Source organism: Desmodus rotundus, chromosome 12 (assembly GCF_022682495.2).
Source record: "Desmodus rotundus isolate HL8 chromosome 12, HLdesRot8A.1, whole genome shotgun sequence".
Classification (NCBI taxonomy): Eukaryota; Metazoa; Chordata; class Mammalia; order Chiroptera; family Phyllostomidae; genus Desmodus; species Desmodus rotundus.
The window spans coordinates 99339620-99352686 of NC_071398.1; the positions used below are offsets into that span (position 1 = coordinate 99339620).

The 13067-nt window shown below is 51.3% G+C and overlaps 1 protein-coding gene across 4 annotated transcripts in view; it reads right to left on the reverse strand.

The window, feature by feature from the left end:
• The window catches only part of POU2F1 (POU class 2 homeobox 1), a 113620-nt gene that overhangs the window by 13034 nt on the left and 87519 nt on the right, over nucleotides 1-13067 (reverse strand). For all 4 annotated transcript variants that reach the window (XM_053914585.1, XM_053914586.1, XM_053914583.2 and 1 more), the window contains exons 9-15: nucleotides 11095-11268; nucleotides 7846-7987; nucleotides 6288-6433; nucleotides 5278-5457; nucleotides 3878-3983; nucleotides 1784-2138; nucleotides 1060-1148 (exon numbers count right to left, since the gene is read on the reverse strand). In XM_053914585.1, coding sequence (XP_053770560.1) covers nucleotides 1060-1148; nucleotides 1784-2138; nucleotides 3878-3983; nucleotides 5278-5457; nucleotides 6288-6433; nucleotides 7846-7987; nucleotides 11095-11268 — 1192 coding nt within the window. The remainder of the gene's footprint in view (nucleotides 1-1059; nucleotides 1149-1783; nucleotides 2139-3877; nucleotides 3984-5277; nucleotides 5458-6287; nucleotides 6434-7845; nucleotides 7988-11094; nucleotides 11269-13067) is intronic.

Below are 13067 nucleotides of genomic sequence, written 5' to 3' on the forward strand. Positions count from 1 at the left end.
AGGGACTGAAGGGGGTGTCCCTGACTCGGCCACCATCATATGCAGAGTCCACAGCGACAAGGCCCCATGCGTCTGGATGTTTTCTGAGACCCCAGGCTTAGGGAGGGTCACAGACGGGTTCTAGGTCTGCCCAGGAGCCCTGCTCCCCATCCCGCAGTGACAGGAAAGCACCCTGCCTCTGGCGCACCACTACAGCCCAGAGGCATCCCTACTGCGCAAGAACAGTGACGTCTCACAAATCTGATTCCAACGAGAACCCCTTGACTCACAAAAGCTTTACAGACCTCACCACCGACTCTGCGTCACCTGGCTCGTGCCCGGGCTGTAGCTGATGTTTCCTATAGTACACTGTGGAAATGTCGCCCTGGCAACACCAGCCTTCACTGACCTTGGCTGACAGCTCATTTTCATCTCAAGAGCTCTCATTCAAGCACAAACCATCTTAACTTCAAGAAAAAAACTCTCTCTGATTAATACAGGGAAGTCTCTCAAAGTGCTTCCCAGAACCGCGTCACGGCGAGCATCCTCGGACACAAGTCAGACGCCACACCAGGTGCGCCCTACGGGATGGGCCGAGCGAGGGGCTGAGACACACTTGAGACTGGGCCGCACACGAAAGCCAAAAGGGGCCCTTGGGTGTGGGGACACATTACAGCCCAAGGGTGTGCATGCTCCGAAAAGCTGGGGCTCCCAAGAAGTCACCTCCTCAGGTGTGGCTGTCTTAGGATGGAGGTGAGGACGGGGGGGGTTTCACTTGGTCCAGTTTGCCTGGGGGTGGGTCTTAGATAAACTCAGGGGGAAATTCTGCCCCCAAGTCTATGCACCTAAGAAAATGAATACCAGCATAAAAGTCCTCGCTTCTTACAGTACACCCAACAAGTGTGCTTCCTGTCTGAACTCACAGACTGGCGCCCCCACTTCCCCACACAGCTGTTTTACCAGGGCACTCTCCCGGGCCTCACATTAGTGGGCGATCCAGTCCCCCCGCTCCCCTGCCCCCAACGGTGACCTCCAGCAAAGCCCCCGCCCGACGGTGACCTCCAGCAGAGCTGTACTGACCTTGAATAGTCGCCAGTGTGCTGTTGCTCATCAGAGCTGGGCTGAGCGCGCCGCCCAGGGTCCCTGGGTTGAGGCTGAGTAAGGCACCTCTGCAAGTGAAAGGGGCAGACAGGCTGTCAGCAGCGCTGTGCCACACCCACGGGGTGAGGGGGTGGCCAGAGGGCTGGGGGAGCACAAGGGGCAGGGGCTCATCTGCTGCCCTGACGACGTAGGGCACACAAAGCAAACAAGCCTGTGGCCCCAGTGTCACCTCTCAGTCCCTCTGACCCTCCTTTGCAGCATCTCATTCTCTTTTTCCAAAACAAAATGCCAGAGAGGAGGACAGTTGCAGAGAAATTCTTGATGTCTGGTACTATAAAAGCGGGAACCTATTGTACCAGCTCCTCCACCTGCTGCAGAATCAGGAAGCCGCCAGCTGAGCAGGTCAGCAGGGCGCAGCTCCCAAGAACAAGAGGGGGAGCTTGGGCTCTGTCCCTGGCCCCACCCCACAGGCAGGCCAGGGCCCGCTACTTGGTGTCTCACTGGGAAATACAGGTGTGACTCCTGCCCTTTCAGACACAAGTCCACAATGATCAGCACCCCTGGGCTACTACAGAGCAGCCCACTGCAGAAAGGTGAAGGCAGGAAGAGTTTTACTTTGACCTTTGCATTGAAGACCCCAATGGAAAGTTGCCCCACCCTCCCAGGGGCCTCTCAGGCACAACAGCAGGGGTGAAGCCCTTACCCAGCTGCGAACTGCGACGGGGCCATGAGGCCCGGGCTCAGCCCCGCGGCAGCAGCCATGGCGGCGAGGCTAGCACTGGTTGGCAGCTGCGCGGCTCCGGGCAGGGTGGCGGCCGTGGCAGTCTGCAGCCCCGCCGCCGTTACGGTCACCTGGCCAGTGCCGAGGGCAGAGGGCAGAGGGGTGGAGGCGGTCTGCGTCGTGCTGGTCTCACCGGCGGCACTGGAGGCCTCAGAGGCGGAGGCAGAGGCAGAGGGGGAGGGGCTCAGACAGGGGGGCGTGACGGCGGGAGCAGCTGCGGGGGCGGTGGAAATCACGGTTGCAGCAGCTGTGCTGTTGGCGGAGGCCTCGGTGGTGCCTGCAGAGAGAGCCAGGTCAGGACCGTGCGGTCCTTTCTGCGGGCCTAGTCAGTACTGCTAGGTCACTGACCCGCAAAAACGCTTTCGGACCACAGCTCAGGAAAGAATGAACTGCAGGGTGCTGGGCAGCTGGACAAAGAAAACGGACACAGGTTCGTATGGGTGAACCCATGTGCCTGCGTAGACAGCTGTGCATCTTACACACATGCCCACGTATGGGCGTGCACACTTAGTTCTGCTGAGATGCCCTAGAACAGGGTCCCCCACCTCCAGGCCTAGGACCAGTACTGCTCTGGGCCCGTTAGGAATCGGGCCATACAGCAGGAGGTGAGCTACAATGTAATGCACTTGAATCATGCAGAAACTATTCGCCACCTGCCAGTCCGTGAAAAATTGTCTTCCACAAAACCGGTCCCTGGTTCCAAAAAGGCTGGGGACCGCTGCCCTAGGAGTCATCCCACAGCATCAGTGAGTGTGTCCAATGCCCACATCTTGCCTTGAACTGCCCTTCCTCACTGAGAACTTGGACCTCTTGGAGTAATGTGAAGGTGAGCCTGAATGTCTGGTGTCAAAGGGAAAGAAGCCACTCAAAGGGTGACAAGGATGTGCTAAGGGGCACGGGAGCCAGCCAAAGGGACTCTAGCTGGACGAATCTGGGACAATTTCCACACCGAAACGAAGAGGGGCACCATTCTAACTTGTGGGGTGCAAAAGTGTCTGAGTCCATACTGACAGAGAGAGAAATGGGGGAAGTCCATCCTTAAGTCTAATGGCAGAATAAAACGTCTGTTCCCTTTTTATGTCATGGTTAGGTCCTGGAGCCAAAGAGGTGTTATGAAGCTCAACCTGAGCACCTGAGCGCAGATTCAGAACCCCGCCCAGGGCTCACCAGCACACAACCGACCAGAGGCGAGGAACTATAGAGCACCCTATACGCCATGCATCCTTAGGAAGCTCCTGAGAACAACGCTGTTAATTTTAAATGTATTTGGGAAATCTGATATTTAAAAGGAGGCCACAGGGGAAAAAATTATTCGTTTATTTTATAGTGAGTGTGTCAGGCACCAAGCAAGAAACAGAAATTAAAAAAAAAAAAATCCAGATCTTTTGAGAAGTACAAAGTCTATGGGCAAAGATAGAATAAACTATAAAACTAACCATTTATGACACCGGCAGGTAGGAATGACTAGTTCCCGGGGGAGCTAAGAAGCTCTTGTGGGGGGGGGGCCACCTGAGCCAGTCACTCTGGGGGCCCCAGGAAGGCACAGGGCTGCTCGGGCCCACCTCCGAGGCTGCTACCCCCGCCTGTGTGCTGAGGGCAAGGGGCAGGGAGGCCAGTGGAAGCCAGGGCCCACAGGGAATCACCCTTGGTGAGTCACAGGTGGCTGTGGGTGTTGTCTTGGATGCAAAAAGCTGCAGTTAGCCAAGGTTTTTAAGAGGAGTCACTTGAAAAGAAGTGGGTGTTTTGAAAGGTAACTGCGGGAGTAACGCAGAAGACAAAGTAAAGTGAGAAAGCACAAAAAAGATGATGTTTTTATGTGAAAGTATTATTTCTGACAAAATTGATTGTGCCTGATTTTTCTGGAGTTCAGGTTTTCACACGTAACCTGAGCAAAAGAAGCCCTTCCGAGCTACACGTCACTGCACCACGGCTGTCCCACAGGCCTCTCGCGGGTCCCCACCTGCCTCAGTGCTGCAGAGCCAGGCCGCAGAGCCCCTGGGACAGAGGGGCTCTTACCTGGGACGGAGAGGTTGGTCACCGTGGCGCTGGTCAGAGGAAGGACGGGGTTCACAGCGAGGGTGGTGGCTGCGCTGCTGGTCACAAGGCTTGGCGTGGTTGCCACCTAGAGGTCAGAAATGAAAATATGCAAAAGCATTTAAAAATGAAGACTTAACAATTTTTAAGTCCATATTGTAGACTTACTTTGCCTATAAACACTTTTAAAAACTGGCATATTTTGAGAGGTTGCTTCCCTGACAGTACACAGCTTCGCCCAGGTTTTAGAAAGAAATTATTTAAAAATCTATTTCAATACTGCTGACTCCGGTGTAACCTCGGTCAGTGCGAAGTATCACACTAATTGTCACCTTCCCCGAGACCAGCGGCTCTCGGCTCCCTGTTTTCTTTCACTTCTGACTCGAGTGGGGGCAAGACTGTCCTGCTTCTGTTCTTGATGAAATGATATGGAACGAACATGAAAATTTTTTAAAAAACTGACAGTTTCTCTTTGAAATAACATAAAGTATTTCTACAGTGTTGTAGGAAATACTATCTCTGTTCCAGTACAAACAAGTCCCAAACACAACCACACAGCTGCCTGCGCAGAGCAACCCGGCCCCTACAACCCCGGTCCCTACCCACCACCTCAGCTGTCAGCGATCGCAGCCCCTCGAGGCGGCTACAGCCTGCCCTCCAACCCCTGGGCGCCGCCCTGCAGACCTGCGTCTGAAAAGCCTCCCAGTGCAGAACGACATGCAAGTGAAATAAAGCCACTGCACAAGAAAGGGTCAGGGACGCACCCTCGGTCTCCCCGCCACTGGGGACTTGGTCCGATGTGTGGAGTCACCTTTAGGTCACTCTAAAGGTCAAAGGTGTTACACGGGCACCCTGTGTCCCTTCAGTCTAGGAAGATGGCCCTGAGATTCTGAACAGTGAGCCTCTAAAGGCAAGGCCACAGGTCTGAGAGTGAAGACCCAAGGTGACCATTTTAATACAAGTTCAGAGCTCTTCTTGAACAAAGGCCATCTGGGAACTGACCATCCCTTAGTCATGTAAGTTCAATACATTGGGCTTTAGAACTCAACCTGAATAAAGAGCAAGGACTGAGTTTTTCAAGTAACGATAAGCAGCAGCAAACTTCTGCAGTTAGAGGAACCTAAAAAGCTACACCAGAGAAGACAATGGAAATGCCCGTGAAATGGGGAAGAATTGAAATTGTTCCCTTTAAAAAGGAAAGATCGATGAGTTCTTGGTTTAACAGCATGAGGCTTCGTTACTTTGTAACATCGAAAATATGAATGTGTACGTGTCCCCTCAGCGTGGAGAGATGCAGCAGACATCCTGTGACGAACTCCGTGGAGCAGCCAGGCCAGCTGTAGAACTGAAACGAGCCCGTGCGGCCCCGCGCCCCCGCTCACCAGTGAGGTCGGGCTGGGGAAAACCGCCTTGATGGGCGAGCTGCTGGTCCCACCGCTGCTGGGCGGGTTGATCCGCTTCTCCTTCTGGCGGCGGTTACAAAACCACACGCGGATCACCTCCTTCTCCATGTTGAGCTGCTCGGCGATCATGGTGATCTCCTCCGAGGTAGGCTTTTGATTCTGCAAAGGAAAGGCACCTTTGGACTCACCTTCGAACTCCTGGGTCAGGCCCCCCTTTACCAAACCTCCCATGAACAAACATATGTTTATTAAAGTTATTCCTGTTAACTTGGAATAAGTTATTCTCGAATGTTTGCATTTCTTCCTTTTAAGGGCTATTAATCTTGACTAAAATTAAAGATCTCCACAGCTTCCCACGTCAGCAGGAACCTGAGGGCTTTCTTGAGGCCCAATGCACAGACCGCAGCTGGGCCCTGTGGGGCAGGCCATCAGCCTGTGGGCGTGGCAGGAGGCGTCTCCCAGGGGGAGGGGCTACAGCCTAAGGACTCAGGGGCTGGCCAGGGACACAGGTCCTAAGTGGCAGACACTACAGACTCCTGACTCAGTGCTCCTTCCCCTGCACTCAAGCCTCTCAGGATCAGAGTCAAAAGTGTGTTGGAAGCTTTGATTGTACTACCTGGTACCAAAAAAAGCCAAATATCTGCTGAATTAACTTGAGCGACAGCCTGACGTCCAAGACCCTTGGGGCTCTGGCCCCGAAGCGCTATTGTAGGCACAGGCGCCAGAACGCAGCCAGACTGAACCACTCTGCTTTTCACACCGCCTGTCCAGGAGTTCTTGAGTGCCCCTGGCAGCTGCCGCCTGTCCCGCAGAGTGCTCTGGGGATGCGAGCCAGCTCTCTCCGGAGCCCCGGGGCACGCTCGTTCGATCGGTGCGGTCTCCTTTCCTCCAGCAGTGCACGCACGTCGGGGCCGGGCCGTGGCCAGCAGCACTAGAGCTAATGCCACACCGACAAGCCCATGCACACGAGAAGGGGAACCCCCACTGACCTCCAGGAAACTCTTCTCTAAGGCCACACGAATGTTGGTCTCTATGCTGGTGCGTTTCTTCCTCCGGCGGTTCAAGCCCTCAATTCCCTGCCCTGGAGAATTCAGGGCACTAGGGCTGGAGAGAGCGGAATCGGAGGAGAGGTTCTCTGTGAGAAAGCAGAGAAAGGAGGTGGCAGGGGCTGAGCGCGCGCCTTGTGTGTGTAACACACATACTAACACAACAACAACAAAGCTGACCCAGCGGTTTCAAGCTGCAGGCAAGTGTGCAAAGGCACTCACGACCTACGGGAAAACACAGCTGCCCCCAGGTTCCCTCTGCCACTCTGGCGGGGGCCTGCCACCGCGCCCTCTGACCCGTTCCTAAGAAAGCGGGACGGGACCCTTTCTGCCCTTATACTCAGCTGGACCTCTGCTGGGTTCTGTTCTGTTTTGGTTTTGCTTGCTTGTTTATTTATTTATTAGCTCTAGAAATCAAAGAAAGCTTGTTGGAAATTACTGAACATTTACTATTTATTTATCTTGCCAATGACCTCTCATTTTATTAGTAAAATCTAGGGCATCACCTCTCTAGAAACCAACCAATGAAACACTTCTGAATTCTTGGAAGCTGGAACAAGGCTTTGTCCTGTAGTAGTAGAGCGGCTCTGGGCCTCTTGGGGCCAGCTCTGGGCATCCTCTGCTCCTTGGAAACAGGAGGAGGGGCGGAGCAGTGCTCTCATGGTGAGCGCAGTGAGGTCTCAGAGCCATGGACCCAGACTGCCCACGCGTGGGGCTTATAGGGCTGTCTTCTCCAAACACCTGTTTGTGTCCACAGCTAAGTGAGAGCCATCGTCTGGGGTCTCCGTGCTTCCTTACAGCGCTCACAGCCTGTGATATCTATGCCTCAAACTCCAAATTTCCCAAAAGGAAACCTCAGCATAAAACATGCAAGTTAAAACCAGTCCTGGCAGGTGTGGCTCAGTGGATTGAGCGCCAGCCTGGGAACCAAAGGGTTGCCGGTTCAATTCCCAGTCAGGGCCCATGCCTGGGTTGCCGGCCAGGTCCCCTGTTGGGGACGTGCAAGAGGCAACCACACATTGATGTTTCTCTCTCTTCCTCCCTTCCCCTCTCTTTAAAAACAAATAAATAAAATCTTTAAAAAATAAACAACCTAGCTGCTCAAATTCTTATGCATGAAATATGTGGTCATTTTTAGTAACAAGCAGAAATATTACCAAGGACACATTTATTATAATTCCTTGAGGAAAAATCAATGAACTTGCTTTTCAGGTTTATCTAAACGAATAGGCCTTCTCTCCTCTTCATTCCACCATCCCTAACCCTGGCTCAAACGCAAGAACTGCTCCAAGGCCGGGCATTGCCGGTGGCTGTGTGCGCTGCAATCGCTATTTAAACGAGCCAGCGCTCTGATGTGTGGAGCTCCACTCATGCAGACCCTCCCGAGACGGGCCGCACACTGGAGGTTCTGCAGCACCAACAAAATGCAATACGAAATGCAAACCCCGATTACGCAATGACCCCCTGAAAGATGCCCACGGACAGCGGGGCCGTTTCTCACCTGCATCGTTGAGCCACTTCTCCAAGAGGGGCTTTAACTTGCACATGTTCTTAAAGCTGAGGTTCAAGGCTTCAAAGCGAGAGATGGTGGTCTGGCTGAAGTCATTCCCGTACAGTTTACCCATAGCGAGCCCAACATCACCCTGCACAGGAACACAGAGCAAGGGGAGGGGATGAGGGACGAGGGCGTCGGCTCACTGACACCGAGGGCTTCCCTCCGCAGCACCCCCCCAGACGAAGACCCCCCCGGCCCCTCTGAGGGCTCCCACAGCAACAGCCATCCCTGAGCAGGGCGCCGCATGCCAGTGAGGACGTTAGCCCCGATCCCAACAACAATCAAAACTGCCCCACACTCTCCATTTTGAATCTCTTCTTGCCACCTCGTGCGATAGTCAAGGTTACCAAATATTTGTGCTAAGTCTCAAAAGATGCTGCTGATATCCTAACAAGCCCCTGAACTGATGTAACCGAAGTTACTTAAGTAATTTGTAAATTCAGTTTACCTATCTCACCTGCAGGGTTAACAGATGAAACTGCCTACATAACTTCAGATGTTTCTGCACTAACCAAACTTCCCATAAATCACTTTAAAATCTAGAGAGGATGCCTAGTTCTTTTTTTTTTCCTGTAAAGTATTTCTGGGAGCATTGAAAAAATCTATTTTCCGCCCTTAGTTTGGATTTCAAAGTTGGTTACAAAAAACAGGTATTCTAAAAGACTACTTTTATAACTGTCATGGAGATAGAAACTCACAGTAGAGAAGTTTGACCCATTTAGTCAAACCTTCGCGGGCACAGAAACCCAGTCAGCTCACGGCACCGGGGCAGAGACGCCCTTCTCCACAAGCCCGTGACCTGTGAATGCACACAGCGCTTTTCTTCCAGCCGCGTGTGTCTCTCTCGTTAAGAGTGGAAAAAGCCACGTCTGAATAGTTACTTTTCATATGGGTAATGGAAGCTCCTGGAGCTTAAATGGTGCACCCCCTCACTTCCGCTCCCTCAGTGACAGGTCCAGAGGCTTGTCTCGGACCCAGAGCGCTGTAGCGCTCACCCCACCCTGAGACGGCCCACACCCAGCTGCCCACACCCAGCTGCCGCTAACTCTCACTGTGACGGGTCCCGGGCCCCTGGCTCCCCTACAAGCTACCTTTTAGACACTATACTGTTTATTAGCTAGGTGGTACTCAGGGAAAGGAAGGAACATTTTAACTCCTTAGTTGCTGGCCATGCCACCAACTAAGTAAAACTTAGTTGGCTTGTAGACAAATGACCACTCTACCTGAACAAGATTTACAGTCTCACTTTGCATATTCAAATTACTTAAGGGAATAAAAACAGCAGGGGAGGGGAGCGTGGCTCCGCACAGCACCGGAGCCCTCCCTCCCAGCAGCAGCATGTGGAGCAGCCAGCCCACAAATAATCTGAACTACATCGTATGCCTTGATGTGTTTTAAAAAGCAAAAGGGAAGGAAGACCAGGGCTGGGAAAGGAGGAGGGGTCCCATGGGTGGCAGCGTTACCTGGGGGCCTCCTGAGCAGGTGACGGTGCCCACAGTGACCCTTCTGTAGCCAGCGAGGGAGTCAGAAAATGCCCAGCAACTGGGTGTTTACTCAGAGAATAGGGACTTTTTTGTTTCACCTAATAATGTGCACACTGTGTGTGAATAAAATGAATACAAAGCAGGCTTTGAACACCTACGACTGGGTACGGGACTTGAAACAAAGGCGACTTTCCCGTGCTGTGCCAGTAGCTTGTGCTTCAGTCCACACGGTCAAAGGCAGTGAAACATTGCCACTCCTGGGGCAAAGTCATCTTAGAAATATGGACAGTCATGCCAAGTCACAGGACAAAACCATGAAGCATAACACCACATCACAGGGAAGCTCTTTCAGGAGAGAGACAGACAGACAGACAGACACAACACTGGCAATGCGCTGGGTCAGGTGCCACAGAAAGGCAAACCACTATTTGGGTAAACATGTAAGATTTTTAAAAGCCTTAACACCCTGGGCATATCACTTTAGCAACTGTCTCCTAGGGAACACATGGGCACACTGTGCTAACAGCTTCCAGCCCAAGCACTGAGAACCTCACCAACCTGACACTTACTTAAGCTCATTAACGAGCGCCGACCCATCTCGCTGTGTCTTTGCTTTCATTTCAAGAATGAGCCAGATCATTACATGTTTCAATCTTTCTTCATTATAATTTGTTTCTTCACAACTGAAATGCCTCATAAATACATAACTGCATTCTATCTAAAATTGTATCTACTTAAAAAATCATTTTATGTTCCTAATATGTAATTCATCTCTTTGAGCAAAAATAAACTGCCCAAGAAATATAAGGAGTAACGAGTCTGTGCCCAACAACACCCAGAGCACATCGGGGAGGTCACCCCTGGTTTCCGACCCACCCGAGCGGGCGGCCCCTCACTGTACTTGCAACACAAAGGAAGTGGCGCAGTGTTCAAGGGCGGCTGGTGTTTCCAACAGTAGCCGCACTCTCCGGTTTCTCCTGATGCCACAAAAACACCCAATCTGACTACACTTCGGTAATTTCTCCCATCTGATGATCTTCTACCATTTTACGTAAATATTCGGTTTACTTCTTTTCCAGCTGCAGAAGTATTATTTGTGACAGGTTAACCAATGAGTAATTAAGTCAGCGGTGGTACTGTATACTGAGACTCCTGTTTAAATCACTCGATGTATTCTACTTTAAAAGCCCTCGGTTACATACATTAACAAAATTAATTTAGGTTTTGATTAATTTGGATTTTCCATCTCAGATTCTCGTGTCGTTAACTAGTTTCAGTTTGGGCTTGCTGTGTGCGCGTGTCTGCCTGTGTCTCCATGCCCCCGCTCTCCACCCCCCTTCGCCCCCCAAAACGATGTCAAGCACGTCTCTCAACCTGTCAGCTCCTATGCGAGACCCTGCAACCTGGAGCCACTCGACCTCACACGCACGGCAGTGAGGTCAGAACCAGATATCCTTCCAGGGATAAAACCCTCAGCAGAGTCACATCGTCCCCAGTGTAACCTTTTAACTTCTCACCTACTTGTTGGTATAGGGTAATTTCAGAGGCCTGTGTTCTGAGAAAGATCTAAAAGGTTTTAACCTTAGACCATAAATCTATAGCCAAGCAGACACACTGGTCTGTTCTCACACGTGCAGGAGAAAGTCATAGCCTGACGGACACGTGAGGCCGAGGAGGGAAACGCGTAAAGTTCAGGGTGAGCTCCTCCTACCTGAGTGAATCCCAGTTTGATTCGTCTTTGTTTGAAGGTCTTGGCAAACTGCTCAAGCTCCTCCAGGTCACTGGGCTCCTCCAAGCTGGGAGTGTCGATGCGCTTTGGTGTCGCCTGGCTCTGTGGAAGTGTCTGAATTGGGGTTGCGGCTATTGTGCGTGTCGGGGTTGCTGGCTGTTCGGGAAGGAGCGGGAGGGTCAGAACAGACACAAAGAAAGGGGTTTAGGTTGCAGCTGGATCGTGCAGCAAGTACCCAACCAAAGGCAACAGCTGCAGCAGGGGAGGTCTCTGAAGACCCCGTAATATGGGGAAGCCCAACGTCAAGTTCAACGAGAAAAGCAGAGGGTGCAATTATGTCCGCTACAACCACAGGTAAGGTTAAAGTGCAAGTATTCATAAGGAACTCGACTACCCAAAAATGAAACCCAGTATATTCAGGCCTTCAAATGGTCTGACTACACATCCTTTATGCCTTTTAATAGATTTGTCATCATTTTTTTTAAGGTTTTATTTATTTCTAGAGGCAGGAAAGAAAGGAGAAAGAGAGGGAGAGAAACATCAATGTGAGGTTGCCTCTCACGTGCCCCCTACTGGGGACCTGGCCCACAACCCAGGCATGCACCCTGACTGGGAATCGAACCAGCATCCCTTTGGTTCACAGGTAGATGCTCAGTCCATCGAGCCACACCAGCCAGGGCTCAGTCTCGGTAATTATTTTCAAAGGCTGATGGAGGTAATGCTATCATGATTTATTGGACAATTCCTTCACTGCTCAACACTTTTTGTCTTTGCTAACACAGGCAACACAAGGAGCAATGTTGTGCGTGTGGCTCTTTTTCCACCTCCGGACTTAGTTCTTCGAGACACAGTCACAGCGCACTTCCTGTAGCGGATGAGGACAGAGCAGAGACAGGTTTGCACCTTCTGACCCACGGCACTTACCCCCTCAGCAGCTTTCCACGTAGCTGCCAATCAGGGAGGAAACGGTCTTCACTATTGCCCTCGTTCCTAGTTCTCTTCTCACACAAAGTCACAATTTTCCCAAGTGTGAGTTTTCATCTGTATCTCCTTTGAAGTGAACTAGTTTTACATCTGAACCCATTTATATATTAATGATATTCTCATTCTTATCCTTAAAGAGCTCATCAAATGTTAATGCTGTGTTGTATCATTGAAAATTTCTCTAATCTGCTTTTCCCTTTTACTTTTCAATGTATGTAAGTTTTAAATTATCAAAAGAAAAAAGGTTAACTTTTTTCCTTTCTAATATCATCTGTTGTTTCAAATCTGGAAAAACCTTCACTTATTTCTAACTGGGATAAAATTTCTTTTAATACTCTGCTGGCTTCTTCTATGCAATGTAAAATATTTAACTGTTGAAATCCATCTAAAGCTTATTTGGAAACGTGAACTGTCCTTATTAAGCAAACACAAGCCCTGAGCAGATGCCCTGCTGAGTGTCACTAGTGTCAGCGTTGCAATGGCTCGGCTGACCTTTCCCAGGCACAGTCGCCAGGTGAGCACGTGACCACAGGCCACAGGTACACACCAAGTCTGGGGCTGTTTCCTCCTGCAGGCTGAACAAGTCACACACACTTTGCTTGGCCCTCACGAGTAACATGCTCTCTCCAGCTGAGCTAACTGGCCTGGAACACCACGCAGTAGGATTCTGCAGGCCTGCAGGGGGGTCGGCCCCATCCCCCTGCTTTGGCACTTGATACCAGTAATTTTAACCTGGCCGTCTTGGGGGGCCCCAAGCAGCGGCCACCACATCAGACACCCATGCAACTGTATACTTCCCGGTCTCAACAGTCAGACTGTTACTTCATTTCCAGGATTGAGGACTAGAATAAGAAAGGACTAAAAACCGCTCCAGTCTGTGTAGGTGGGGGGGTTACAGACATGGTACCCCAGCTCCAAAGCCCAAGGCCAGGCTGGTAGAGTAGAGCTTATGGGCGTGGCACAGTGCACCC